A 14,623-nucleotide genomic window follows, 5' to 3' on the forward strand; every position below is an offset into this window, starting at 1 on the left:
AAGGCTGTGTGTTCAAATTACCATGAACACGCATTCATTTTTGTCTCACCATTTCCCCCAAGGAGCTCAAGGTAGTGTGCATGGCTCTCCTCCTCACTTAAACCTCACAACCACCCTGTGAGGTGGGTTAGGCTGACAGAAGACAGTACCTGGCCTAAATTCTCCCATCGCCAAATGTTTTTCATCTAGCCATCCTGGTTGGGTGAAGTGGGCGTGGGAGAAAAAATCATGGCTGTCTCGAAAAATTGGCAGGGTGGTACTGGTGGCCAGCTTTTCCATGTTACTACCAGAACACTATGATAAGTTGCTGCTTGCAAACAGCCCTCTTGTATTCTGTTTTTGTCTGGTTGCTGGTGACTAAGAAAAATCTGAGCTTACTGTTAGGACAGGGCTTTGGAAAGGAATGTCCACTTGAGAACATGCAACGTCCGTGTGAAATGGCCATAACAGATTATTACACCCATTACAGAGAAATTGCTGGTTAGGGCTCTTTGGATTACCATCTAGGTTTTGTTCCATACACGTATTGTTTTTACTAATTCTGGGTTAGGTGGCAGTTCTGCAATCATAACATTAGAGCAGTGTTCCCCAACCTTGGGCCTCCAGCTGTTTTTGGACTACAATTCCTATCATCCTTGACCACTGGTCTTGCTAGCGAGGGATGATGGGAGTTGTAGTCCAAAAACAGCTGGAGGCCCAAGGTTGGGGAACACTGCAATGCCAGGGGCTTCTCCCCTGCTGGGAACCCCTCAATACATACTGCATTTGAATACTTAGAGACTCAACAAGATGTATTCCCTAGACTTGCCCTATATTGTCTCAGGCCTTCTTAATATGCCAGCTATACTTTGACTCTAAGACCATCACTGCCTTTACTGCTACTTACCAAATGTCTTGTCTAAAACACTTCTAACTCTGTTGCTGCCGGCAACTATTATGATAGGTAGAGGCGGCTCAGCTATGTGTGCAGGGGGCAATAAGAGGGAAATTATATGATACGGTGGCAAGAAAATAACTCCTGGAAGCTCATGGTGCTCACAAAAGCAACCCTCGAGTTTCATTCAGAAACCCATTTGACTTCCCAAGCATGTCTCATCCGGTCAAAAAATTGTGCTTAGTCAAAGTGCTCATCCTAGTTTGGCATTATAATTGTTTGCATTGCATTTAATTGTCATGAAAGACACTTGTGCAGAAATGTCTCTTCACCTTCCATTTGACTGCATGGAAGAAGCTCACACATGCCTCTGTTCATTTTAAGCTAGGCTCGGCACAGCTGCGTTGGAGTAAATAATTATTGTATAAATAAAGCATGGTGCGGTGCACATTTTTAACTGGGGAAACAGGAAGATGTCTAGTCATGCAAGGAGCAAAAACCCTGTTTCCAACCTATGTTAATAAGGTGTCACTTCAAAACCGAAATGTGTCCTTCTTTTCAGTTTCAGGCCAAGGGCATATTGCCTTGCAGACAGCGATGAGGAATCTTCTAGTGCTGGCTCCTCAGACGAAGACGATGCTCCAGAAGCAACAGGCAGCGAGAAACCTCTAGTGCCAGGAGGAGAAGGGTGAGTTAGTCTGTGTCTTGGAGCACAAGGAGATTGTTTGTTCTGTTTTTGTGTCGAGCACATTACTAGTATTCTCTAGGTTAAGAGTGTGCATCAACAAGTGTTACAGCCAGACTTGGTTGCGTTCATTGGATTTGGACAAATACCAAATCGCGAACTGAAGTGGGTCACTTTGAAATGATATGGGGCTTGTCTGAAACAAAAGTGGCTCTCTCTGAAGCACCCAGAACCAAAACAGGGACCTCTGAAGTAATTGGGACACTTCAGACATGCAGAAATGGGGGTGGGGTGTGGGTGGATACTGTAGGCAGGTTTCACCACCAGAAGGCCCTCAGAGCTGGATCTCAAAACAAAGAGATCATACCTGAAGGAGCATTTCCACCCTCATCGTTCAGCCTTAGATCCCGCTCTGAGGGTCTTCGGACTGTTCCCTCACTGGGAGAAGTAAGGTTACAGGGAACCAGGCAGAGGGCCTTCTCGGTAGTGGCACCCACCCAGTGGAATGCCCTCCCATCAGAAGTCAAGGAGGTGAGTAACTATATAACCTTTAGAAGACATCTGAAGGTAGGCCTGTAGAGGGAAGTTTTTAATGTTTGATGTCTTGTTATGTTTTAATGTGTTGGAAGCTGCCCAAAGTGGCAAGGAAAGCCCAGCCAGGTGGGAAAGAGCGGTAGTCACGTAATCTGGGGAACCGGGTTCGCGTCTCCGTTCCTCCACATGCAGCTGCTGGGTGACCTTGGGCCAGTCACACTTCTGTGAAGTCTCTCAGCCCCACTCACCTCACAGAGTGTTTGTTGTGGGGGAGGAAGGGAAAGGAGAATGTTAGCCGCTTTGAGACTCCTTAAAGGGAGTGAAAGGCGGGATATCAAATCCAAATTCTTCTTCTTCTTATTGTTATTATTGTTGTTATCATCATCATCATCATCATCATCATCAGGGGACTGAAACAACTCCCCTGTGAGAAAACATTAGAATGTCTGGGAATTTACAGTACATAGATTAGGTAAAGGGAAGCAAAAGGGGGACATGACAGAAGTCCTCCTTTTTAAAATAAGAGTCATCCACTGGGGCTGAATGGTTGGAGAGTGAAGGAGATTGCTGTTGCTTTCATGTCCAGCTTGAGGGTTTTGCATGGGCATCTGGTAGGCCACTGCGGAAAGATAAAAGGTAAAGGACCCCTGGACAGTTACGTCCAGTCAAAGGTGACTATGAGCTTGGAGCGCTCATCTGGCTTTCAGGCCGAGGGAGCCGGTGTTTGTCCACAGATAGCTTTCCAGGTCATGTGGCCAGCATGACTTAACCACTTCTGGCGCAACAGAACACCGTGACAGAAGCCAGAGCGCACAGAAACACTGTTTACCTTCCCGCTGCAGCTGTACCTATTTATCTACTTGCACTGGTGTGTTTTCAAACTGCTAGGTTGGCAGAAGCTGGGACAGAACAACGGGAGCTCACCCCATCACGGGGATTCGAACCGGCAACCTTCTGATCAGCAAGCCAAAGAGGCTCAGTAGTTTTAGACCACAGCACCATCCGTATCCTCCCACTGTGGAAAACAGGGTGCTGGGGTACATAGGCTTTTGGTCTGATCCAGCGAAGCTGCTTTTTTATGTTCAGCCAATATCTGTTGCTGTTGAAAAGCTTACAAACTACTCAACTGGTTTGTATACACAAGAAGTCACTTGAAAGGTCATTGCTGTCTAGGCAATAGTGATGCAACTAGATGTAATGATACCTTCATAGCTCACCCCTCTCGAGCAAGTGAAGGTGGCCTTGGGCATTCACAGTAATGGCAGTGGAATGTAGAAGTGACTCCCACATTTCCTGTTCCCTCATTTCTTGTGTAACGCACCCAATTATTGCTCAAGCATCTCTCACGATGTGAATTTGAGAGGGCCTACAGTGGCTTCAGGACATCTAAATTCCTCTGCTGATGGAAGGAATGGCTGATCTTGGGTGGGATGCAAATGCCTCCTGCCAGTGGAAGCTTTGAAAAGTAATTTGTGGAGGAGGGAGAGAGGTTAAGAACGACCTCTGGCACAAAGCCACTTCCGACATCAGGAGGAGGTGGGGTTGCAGGCTCACGCCCCCAACACGTGCGTGGAGGCTGGTTTCCAGCCCCCACGTGATCAGGGGAATCCTTGGGCCGCATCATCCCCTGAGCCAGCCAATCGGCTAGCTCGGGGTGTGTGGCTTGCCTCATTTAAGGCAAGCGCGGTCCTGCAATCTCCCTCTTTGGTCTGCGCAGCTGTTGTGGTTTCCCACCCACCCGCCCTTTAGGGTTTCCCTTCTGACCTTGCTATGGACTTCGGTTGGTCGCCATTAAGGGGCCTAGTAGGAATTTTTTCCACTTGGCAAATTGGCACTGGCCATTTGGTTTTGCGCTTACCTCATAGCAAATTGTCACAACTCCTTGGTTTTGGCGGTTAGGCATTGGTAGGGGTATTGTTATGTAGATGTGTTGGGGGGGAGCGCCATCACCTCCCCCAAATATTGAAGGGTAGTCTGGTAAAGGATTCCGGGGGGGCGTTGCCTCGTCCGAAGCCTATGGAGGCCAGGGCCTAAAGCGCGCCCCCGATCAGTGACCCCGGGGGAGTACCTAGTTGATGTGCATCAGCAGGGCTCCCCCTGCTGGTGTTAACCCTTCCCGGTTTTCAAGCTAACAGACTGAAGCTGGATAGTCTGATAGGACCAATGCCTAAGCCAATACCGCTCTTACCTGTAATCAATAAAGTTGTGGCCAATTTTAGCCCATTAACCTTAAATTATTGTGTCCTGTGTCTTTATTCCTACTGGGAGAAGGCGGGAACTCGCTACGCAACTTGTGTGGGGAGGAGAGCAGGGATTGTTCCAGCTGGTAAGCTGATATGCTTACCCTGAGGGGGCGATCGCTTTAGTAGGACATTAAATTCCTCCCCTGGACTATGAGTTGTTCATGTAAAAGGAAAGCTGCTGCATTTCCCCACAACCTAAAGTTGCCATCAGAACGCCAGAGGTTGTGTTTTAACGCAAAGGCTGAATTGGGGATTAGCCCCACTAGGAGTTTGACGTTAGATCTAGCGCACCTAAAAGAAACCTGTTCTCAAATATGCAGAGACCCTGAAGGCAACGGGTGTGTGCTTCTTCCCACCAAACTGTATTGATCTTCTCATGTGGAATAAGATACTTGGCTGATGCAAATAAATTATGTACATCACACATACTAAATCTGGTCCATATGCATATCCGTAGAAGATGAAGTGAATGGGTAGCATCATCAGGCTGTTAATGGGTTCTGAGAGCCACATTTGCTGCAACATCTGTATATCTGGGGAAATAAGCGCAATTTGCCTGATATGCCAACAAGTGCACTGTCGCAGGTTCTGCGCAGCAGTAAGATTCTCATTGTTCGTTCTTGCATATTAAAGTTCTATTTTACAATCATAGGAAGTCAGGCCATTGGTCTTGTCTGTTGAGTGCTGTCTCTGGGAGAGGCAGGGGAAGAGACAATAATATCTGCAGGCTTGGGAAGGAACTCCATATGCTTTGAGTGTCTCTCCAGACACTTCTTTCTGTCTCTCTCTCTCTCTCTCTCTCTGTGTGTGTGTGCATGTTAAGAAGGTGACGAATAAATTGCCATTCATTATGCTAGTTCATGTTACAATGAACACATTTAGCGGTTAAAAATAGCCGGCTGTCATGCATCCAGTGCCATCTGGAAAGGAGAAACATTTGGGGTGAATGAAGGATAGTTGCTAAAAATTTGTGACTAGGAAGGCGTTTTTGCAGGCTTTGCGGTGATGTCTTTGGGTACGTACTGAATAAATCTTGTTGTTGTTGACGACTAGCATGTAGATTTACACAGCATCTCAAGTCAATTATAAAAAATGTTGTATAATGTAGTAAATTTTCCAGATGATGGAAATTCCAGAAATTGCTGCCTACATTGCTGTGGCACATGCAGGTCTTCATTAGCTATGCAGGCATGGCCAAACGTGGCCCTCCAGATGTTTTGCGACTACAACTCCCATCATCCCTAGCTAACAGGGCCAGTGGTCAGGGATGATGGGAATTGTAGTCCCAAAACATCTGGAGGGCCAAATTTGGCCATGCCTGAGCTATAGGAACAGTAAATTTGTGTTGCTCCTCGCCTAGGCTAATGAATGAGCGCTCTGCCTCTGCCATCTTTGCTGCATGTTCTTGGGTAAAAAAAACTTTCTGAATGACGACATCTATACAGTGGTACCTCGGGTTAAGTACTTAATTCGTTCCAGAGGTCTGTTCTTAACCTGCAACTGCTCTTAATCTGAAGCACCACTTTAGATAATGGGGCCTCCTGCTGCTGCCGCGCCACTGGAGCACGATTTCTGTTCTCATCCTGAAGCAAAGTTCTTAACCTGAAGCACAATATCTGGGTTAGCGGAGTCTGTAACCTGAAGCGTATGTAACCTGAAGCGTATGTAACCCGAGGTACCACTGTATTTTCATGCAACTTGGGAACAATCTCATACATGTAGGTCATTTATTAGCACTGTTTTCACAACACAGAGGCATGGGCCTTCCATCTTCTTAAAAAATACCAGGACCTGCTTTTAATCCCATTTGCACCCACGTTTTTATTTAATTTTTTTTCATTTCTAAAATGTGTATCCCATATTTTTTTTAACTCTCTGCAATCTCAAAGCAGCTAACACTCAAACATAACAACAAAACACTAAAGAATCAATATCCAGTTAGGAACAGTAGCACAACAAGCAGAAATCCATAACATTGACAAAGATGGACCAGAAAGCAGCCGCCGTAAAGCTCTGTTAAAGCAAAGCCATTTAGCAGTCCTTAAACAGCTGCCTCCCTAATCCTTAAAATGTCCCTCTTACACTCCTGAGGTTTGAAAGTAGTTGTGAGAATAGGGACAGGGATCAGTTTTTTTCTTATAACATTGCATTAAAAACTGTTGTAAAAGGGGAATTGGGGGAAGGGGGAGGAAATAGTATGCAGGATTTTAAAAAGATGTTCTCTTGCAAAATCCACCAAAATACTGCTTGAGATTGAAAGGACTAACGTGAACAGCCCTTCAGGCCAAAACTCTTTGGGTGGAGGGTGGTATATAAATTTAATAAATAATGATAATAACAAACATTTGGTGAGAATGTAAGCACCCAGAATCTTTGGATATGTGTGATATATATATATATATAATATATATGTAGGTTTTGGTGTCTTCGGGTGTCTTCCCGTGTAAGAGTTGGGGTGTCTAGGCGACGTTTCGACGAGGTCTCACTCGTCATCTTCAGGCTGGTGCTTTCGGCTTCTTGTTACTAGAACAGAGCAGGATCTCAGTGTTTGAGTTCCTATAAATACTGTTGAGGGGGTGTGGTGTATAGCCTCCAACGTTCTGGGCAGATAGGAAGTTCCTAGGTTAATGTGCCTTTTCTTCTTTTGTTCATTAATTACTTGAGGGATATCTTGAGTGATTACTTGAGTGATATTCTGAGTACCACTTAGGAGGGTCATTAGGTGTGGATTAGTTGCTAAAGCTTTCGTGTCTTGACCTCTTGACCTTGTGAAGAGTTTTTCTGAGAAGATGGCTGTACTGCACTTAGTTGTGCTCTGGCTTGGCTTCGTGTATAGGGGCGAGCTGTGGTTTTGTGCCCTGTGCCAGCCAGATCTGTGTAGGGATTGCAGGGGGGTGCAGCATCCGGAGGTGCCACTATGGTTTGGCTACTGGATGGTCAAAACGTCGCCTAGACACCCCAACTCTTACACGGGAAGACACCCGAAGACACCAAAACCTACATTCCTGTACCCGTGAAAATCTACGAAAGCAAATATAATATATATATATATATATATCACCTACCTACCTACATGGGTCACTTTGTCTGTAAGTCCTCTATCGTGTCGATTTGCCCAAAGGCATCTCTGTATATAAATTAGTGGGTGGCCCTCTTAGGAACCTAGCAGTAACCTCTGGGGTTGTAGCAATTCAACTTTAATGCTATGATGAAAGTCTGCATTTGTGCATTAAAGGGCATACATGCCCTATAAGCAGCCCTGTGATCTTCGGATGAAGGGCAGTATATAAATTTAATAAATAATAATAATCTATCCAAGCTTCGTCGTGCATTTTGCCTCCATTCTACTAATAGGGGATGCAAGAAAGGCATGCATGCAACTCTCCTCCTCTCTGCCCATAGCAAAGCCAGTATCACGAGTTTTTCAACTGCTGTTGAGGTGTTCCAGCAGCCTGTGTTGTTTGGGCCGCTTACGGCCCTGCAGCAACAAATTAGTCATCCCTAGCACTAAAGCATAGAAAGCCAACATGGTGACTTCCAGATGTTGTTGGATTCCCAACTCTCATAATTCCGGGCACCACAATTTTAAGAAGGATGTTGACAAGCTGGAACATGTGCAGAGGAGGGCGGCGACCAAGATCATAGAATCGTAGAATCATAGAATCATAGAATCATAGAATCATAGAGTTGGAAGAGACCACAAGGGCCATCGAGTCCAACCCCCTGCCAAGCAGGAAACACCATCAGAGCACTCCTGACATATGGTTGTCAAGCCTCTGCTTAAAGACCTCCAAAGAAGGAGACTCCACCACACTCCTTGGCAGCAAATTCCACTGTCGAACAGCTCTTACTGTCAGGAAGTTCTTCCTAATGCTTAGGTGGAATCTTCTTTCTTGTAGTTTGGATCCATTGCTCCGTGTCCGCTTCTCTGGAGCAGCAGAAAACAACCTTTCTCCCTCCTCTATGTGACATCCTTTTATATATTTGAACATGGCTATCATATCACCCCTTAACCTCCTCTTCTCCAGGCTAAACATGCCCAGCTCCCTTAGCCGTTCCTCATAAGGCATCGTTTCCAGGCCTTTGACCATTTTGGTTGCCCTCCTCTGGACACGTTCCAGTTTGTCAGTGTCCTTCTTGAACTGTGGTGCCCAGAACTGGACACAGTACTCCAGGTGAGTACTGATGATCAAGGGTCTGGAAGCTAAGCCTTATGAGGAGCGCTTGAAGGAGCTGGGTATGTTTAGCCTGGAAAAGACGAGACTGAGAGGAGATAGGATAGCCATCTTCAAATATCTGAAGGGCTGCCACATGGAGGAGGGAGCAGGCTTGTTTTCTCCTGCTCTGGAGGGTAGGACTCGAACCAATGGCTTCAAGTTGCAAGAAAGGAGATTCCAACTAAACCTTTGGAAAAACTTTCTGATGGTAAGAGCAGTTTGGTGGTGGAACAGACTCCCACGAGAGGTGGTGAACTCTCCTTCCTTGGATGTTTTTAAGCAGAGGTTGGATGGCTATCTGTCCTGGATGCTTTAGCAGAGATTCCTGCATTGCAGGGGGCTGGACTAGATGACCCTTGGGCCACTTCCAACTCTTAAGATTCTGTGATAAGCCCAAGCTAGCTTGACCAATGGCCAAGGATGATGGGAGTTGATGTCTAGAAACCTGCAGAGAGCTCTGTGTGAATATTCTATCTACAGTGGTACCTCTGGTTACGAACTTAATTCGTTCCAGAGGTCCGTTCTTAACCTGAAACAGTTCTTAACCTGAGGTACCACTTTAGCTAATGGGGCCTGCCACCGTGCTGCCACCGTGCGATTTCTGTTCTCATCCTGAAGTAAAGTTCTTAACCCAAGGTACTACTTCCGGGTTAGCGGAGTCTGTAACCCGAAGTGTTTGTAACCCGAGGTGTTTGTAATCTGAGGTACCACTGTACAGCTACAGAATAAGATAAAATGTTGTTTTGTTTTTTAAATTTTTAAAAACCCTGCTTTTCCAGGAACAGCTGTAAACCTACTTTGATTCTTTCTTCTTTTCTCTCTCAAAGATATGTTGGGGGGCACCGAACCAGTAAAATAATGAGGTTTGTGGATAAAATCACCAAGTCAAAATACTTCCAGAAAGCAACAGAGACGGAGTTCATCAAAAAAAAGATTGAAGAGGTCTCGAACACTCCACTTTTGCTAACCGTTGAGGTACAAGAATGTAAAGGAACATTAGCAGTTAACATTCCTCCACCTCCCAGTGATCGAATATGGTAAGCGGGAGTCGAGACTTGACTTGAAGCCTTTTCAAGAACAGTGCAATTTATCATTTGTTCCTATGAAGCTACAGTGGTGCCCCGCAAGACGAAGGCCTCGCAAGACGGAAAACTCGCTAGACGAAAGAGTTTTCCGTTTTGGAGGTGCTTCGCAAAACGAATCTCCTATGGGCTTGCTTCGCAAGACGAAAATGTCTTGCGAGTTCCTGCGGGTTTTTTCCCCTTCCCCCCCTTTTTCTATTTTTTTTTAAAAACAAATTTTTATTGGTTTTTCACCTTTTAAAAAGACAAATTACACACAAAAAAGACAAAAGACAAAAACATGTATAATTTCAGAAAATCTTACTTTCCTAACCTTGTTCCCTGACTTCCCCCCACCCCCCTTCATGCATCCGAATTCCCAGAATTGTGTCAGCAAATTGGTATTTCTCCTCTTAACCATCTTAATATTACCTCTTTCATAAAGAAAAATAATTTTTTCTAAGTTGGACTCAAATTCCCTTCCATCGATTCCCCATTTTGTCTTAAATAAAGGTCATATTAACTAAACCCAAAGATCTTGAGTGTTTTTAAAATTTTATTCTTCCCTCCCTCCCATCCCCGGTTTTCGTCCCTTCCCCAATACATGTCCAAAATAGCAATTCTTAGCCTGCGTTCCTCACGTCCGAGGCTTTCAAGTCTCTTTCAGTCCCTCTTCGCCGGTCTTGTTGGTAGTCCTTTATGTCGGTCGTCGAATCTCGAAAGAGTTCTATCACCATCCAACCATATTCTCTTCCCACAAGGGCATTTGAAAACAGCTGCTGAAAAGTTTCCACAAGGCCTGCATCTTCAGAGTCAGAGTCAAAGTAGAGGCCCCAATCATATTTCTTTATTTTAAGTTCCTGTATTCCATAAACTCCCGGGGCCTCCTCCTTCTTCTTTTGCATCTTTCGCAGATTTGTAGTAGATATGATCCAAAAGTCTCCTTGCTTATATTCCACAGATGTCAGCTTCTGGTTGGTGCTTTCCAACTTTATTTCCTCTTTTTCTTGTTTAGTCTCTTCCACTTCTTTTGATATCATTTCCAATTCAGCTGTGGATTCTTTCTCATTCAGGTCCTCAATACAATCAGCAGAGCTGCTTGTTCCAGAAGTCAAGGTCATAAGTTGTTTATTCATAGCTAGACTCTGCTCTTGTAAGATTCCCACAAAATGAAACATTCTTTCGATTTCCACTAGTAACTTTCCATCCACAGCCATTGTAGTTTCACAGAGTTCCCCCTAGAGGGAATCTGGTTACTTGGTAATCTTTCTCCAACAATCCTCTTACTTATTGTTATTACTTTGTTTCCAACAATTTTAGATCAGTTGTAACTCATTTTAGTCCAGAGGGATCTTAAATAACAAATTTTTCCACTCTAAACTGTCCGTTTGACAGCTTTGACAGCTGTCAAACTCCGCTCCACAAGCTCAAAAACAGGACGCTCCCGGGCCCGGGAGGGGGGGTTGTTTACAACAGAAAGAAAGCTTCCAAAACTCCACTCTCCAGCTCAAAATTTCTTTTTGCCAAATCTTGGAAGTTAAAATCTTTTTTAACTCACCCCACAAAGGGTAGGCTCTCCAGCTTAGTTCTTAAGTCGTTGCTTTAGATCGTCTGCAAAAGGGGGGGTGCGGACTTCCTTTTAGCACACCCCCCGGTCGTCTCAAATTCACGGGATAATATTCTTAAAATCCAATTCCGTCTTACTCACGGGTTATTCTTTTCAGTCCGAATTTCAAGGAAGGAAGTCAGCGCTCTCCAGTCATGGCTCGCGGCTTCGCTCAACCGAGGTAGCGATCGACTCTCAGCGCCACGCCACCCTCCGTACCCTCTCCGCAGCCTTTAAAAAGGCTCTTCGTGAGTCGGGGGGCGCTTAAGGCGCCCACCGAGTCTTCAGTCCGCAGGCTTCAGCGCCTGCGGTTTTTAGGGGTCCCCGCGTCGCCGGCGCGGCAAGACCCGTCCTCAGTTGAGCAGATTCCCTCCGCAGCTCGGAGGGAATCCGCCATTTCCAGATCGCGCCAACCCGGAAGTCCTCCTCCCCCCCTTTTTCTAAGCCGCTAAGCCGCTTATCAACTGATCCGATAAGCCGCTAATAGCGCTAATCCGCTAATCCGTCAATGGGGTTGCTTCGCAAGACGAAAAAACCGCTAGACGAAGAGAATCACAGAACGGATTCTTTTCGTCTTGCGAGGCACCACTGTACCAGGACAGTGGTTTGATTCTTTCTGTGCGTGCTGTGGAAAGAGCTCCTATTTTGCCATTTGGGTTGCCCCCCACCCTGCTGCTCCCTTTTTGTTTCTCTCATATGAAAGCAAAGAAGGCTGCATATGTGTGCAGCTGAAGGGTTGGTATGCCGTAGGATGTCCCATCTTAAGAACTGGCAAGCATTTTTAAGAAGCATTTTGCAAATCCCAAACATGCATTGTGCCTGGTACCTGAGTCCTACTCAGAGCAGACCCACCTAAGCGGTCATGGCTAAGGTCCATTAATTGCAGTGGGTCTACTCTACACCTTAGAGGTCCCAGGCCCTAAGGAAGTTAGATTAGCCTCAACCAGAGCCAGGGCCTTCTCAACACTGGCTCCGGCCTGGTGGAACACTCTATCTCATGAGACCAGGGCCCTGCGGGATCTGATTTCTTTCCGCAGGGCCTGTAAGACAGAGTTGTTCCACCTGGCCTTTGGCTTTGAATCAATTTGATTCCCTCCCCCCTTTCTTTTTTTCCTCTCTCCTCCTGTGTTGAGGCTGCATTTTAATGTTTTAATTGTTTTAATGTTGTATTTTAATCTTGTTTTTAAGTTGTATTTCAATCAACTTGTTTTTATTATTGGTTGTTAGCCGCCCTGAGCCCGGTCTTGGCTGGGGAGGGCAGGGTATAAATAAAAATTATTATTATTATTATTATTATTATTATTATTATTATTATTATTATTATTATTATTATTATTATTCTACCTTAGTTGGATGCAACCCTTTGGTTATATCCAACTTACCCAGGACCAAGTTTAATTGCACACAATTGTGCTTGCTTCAGAGGGGGTATGTATGGCATTTGCTATTCCTACAAACTGGGAGCGGCTAACCTGCAGCCTTCCACATATTGTAGGACCCTAGTTCCCATTGGCCCCAGACAGCAGAGCCAGCATTTGGGGATGATGGGCGCTGTAGTCTAGCAACATTTGGAGAGCCACAGGGTAGCCCTTTCCAACTCTACAATTCTGTGATTCTATGAAACAGTTTGTTAAGATACACAATCAAACCTTGGTTGTCGAGCGTAATCCGTTCCGGAAGCCTGTTCAGCTTCCGAAACATTCGACAACCGAGGCGCGGTTTACGATTGGTTGTAAGCGCTTCTGGCACTCAAGCGGAAGCTGCGACGGACTTTCAGCTTTCGAAAACCGGAGCATTTACTTCCAGGTTTTCAGCGTTCAGGAGCCAAAACGTTCGAAAACGGAGCCGTTCGGGAGCCGAGGTTTGACTCCACATTCCACTTCAGACTGCAGATGGGAGGGGTGCTGTTGTAAAAATAAATAAATGTCTAAATCCATTTTAAAAGCTTTTCGTAGATTTCTAATATTTGAAAAGCTGGTACAAGCTAGCAGTTCTATTCGGGCAGAGAAGCACGAGTGCGGGATTGCGGGGGGTTGAGCTACTGTAATCTAGAAATCAAGGAGAATTAGCTTTCCCCAATTTATGATGAGGCCCATTGCTGGGAAACAAAGTATTGCACAAGATGAGGATCAAGACAGGTGTATCCCTGAACCTTTGACCCTGAATTAGAGCAAGTTTTGGTATTAAGACCTCTATTGTTACATCTGTAAATTACTGTTTACTACTAGCAGCAAAGACTGTTTTACTTGATACAGTGGTGCCTCGCAAGACGAAATTAATTCGTTCCGCAAGTTTTTTCTTCTTGCGAGTTTTTCGTCTTGCGATGCACGGTTTCCCATAGGAATGCATTGAAAATCAATTAATGCATTCCTATGGAAACCGCCTTCAGACCAGGTCCCGGGACAGTCTGTCCCCCGACCTCTTCTGAAGGCTGGGGGGGGGGGACAAGGGCTTTTCTTCCCACCCCCAGCATTTTAAAAAACCCCGGGACAGCGGAGGACTTCTTCGCTGTCCGGGGCGATCTTAAAATGCTGGCGGGCGGCATTTTAAAATCGCCCGGGATAGCGGAGGACTTCTCCGCTGTCCGGGGCGATGTAAAAGCCCCTGGGAAGGCAGGCAGGGGTTACAAAGACTTTTGCCCCCCGCCCGCCTTCAGAAGAGGTCCTGGACCTCTTCTGAAGGCGGGCGGGGGGCGAAAGTCTTCGCTACCCCCCGCCTGCCTTCAAAAGCCGTCCGGGACAGCGGAGAAACGCGCTGCCTTTCTCCGCTCTCCCGGGAAGGCAGGCAGGGGGGAGCAAAGACTTTCGCCCCCCGCCCGCCTTCAGAAGAGCTCCTGGACCTCTTCTGAAGGCGGGCGGGGGGCGAAAGTCTTTGCTCCCCCCCGCCTGCCTTCAAAAGCCATCTGCGATAGCGGGAAGCGCTTCCCTGCTATCCCGGACTGCTTTTAAAATGCTGGCGGTGGGGAGCAAAGCCTTTCGGCCCCCGCCGGCCTTCCTGGACCTCTTCTGAAGGCCGGAGGGGGGGAAAGGCTTTGCTCCCCACCACCAGCATTTAAAAGAGGTCCCCGGAGATTTCCCTATGGGCTTTCTTCTTGCGAAGCAAGCCCATAGGGAAATTCGTCTTGCGAAGCGCCTCCAAAACAGAAAACCCTTTCGTCTTGCGGGTTTTCCGTCTTGCGAGGCATTCGTCTTGCGAGGTACCACCGTACTGGAATTCAGAAGCAATACAAATTGTTAATGACTCATACCAAGGAAGATTCACAGCTTTGTCACATTGTAACATAAAGCGAATACACAAGATAACTAGTGTGCTAGCTATATTGTTGGACTTGGACCAGAGAGACATGCGTTTAGATCCCCAGTTCAAGTGTGGATGTCTCAATATGTCCTTTAGCAAGTATCTC

General features: G+C 46.1%; 1 protein-coding gene across 4 annotated transcripts in view; it reads left to right on the top strand.

Moving 5' to 3' along the window:
• The window catches only part of TEX2 (testis expressed 2), a 103,061-nt gene that overhangs the window by 85,348 nt on the left and 3,090 nt on the right, over positions 1-14,623 (top strand). For 3 of the 4 annotated variants that reach the window (XM_081181271.1, XM_081181274.1, XM_081181272.1), the window contains exons 9-10: positions 1,437-1,562; positions 9,381-9,590. In XM_081181271.1, coding sequence (XP_081037397.1) covers positions 1,437-1,562; positions 9,381-9,590 — 336 coding nt within the window. The remainder of the gene's footprint in view (positions 1-1,436; positions 1,563-9,380; positions 9,591-14,623) is intronic. The other variant, XM_081181273.1, reaches the window with a different exon arrangement.

This window comes from Podarcis bocagei, assembly GCF_964188305.1.
Source record: "Podarcis bocagei genome assembly, chromosome: 2".
Taxonomy (NCBI): domain Eukaryota; kingdom Metazoa; phylum Chordata; class Lepidosauria; order Squamata; family Lacertidae; genus Podarcis; species Podarcis bocagei.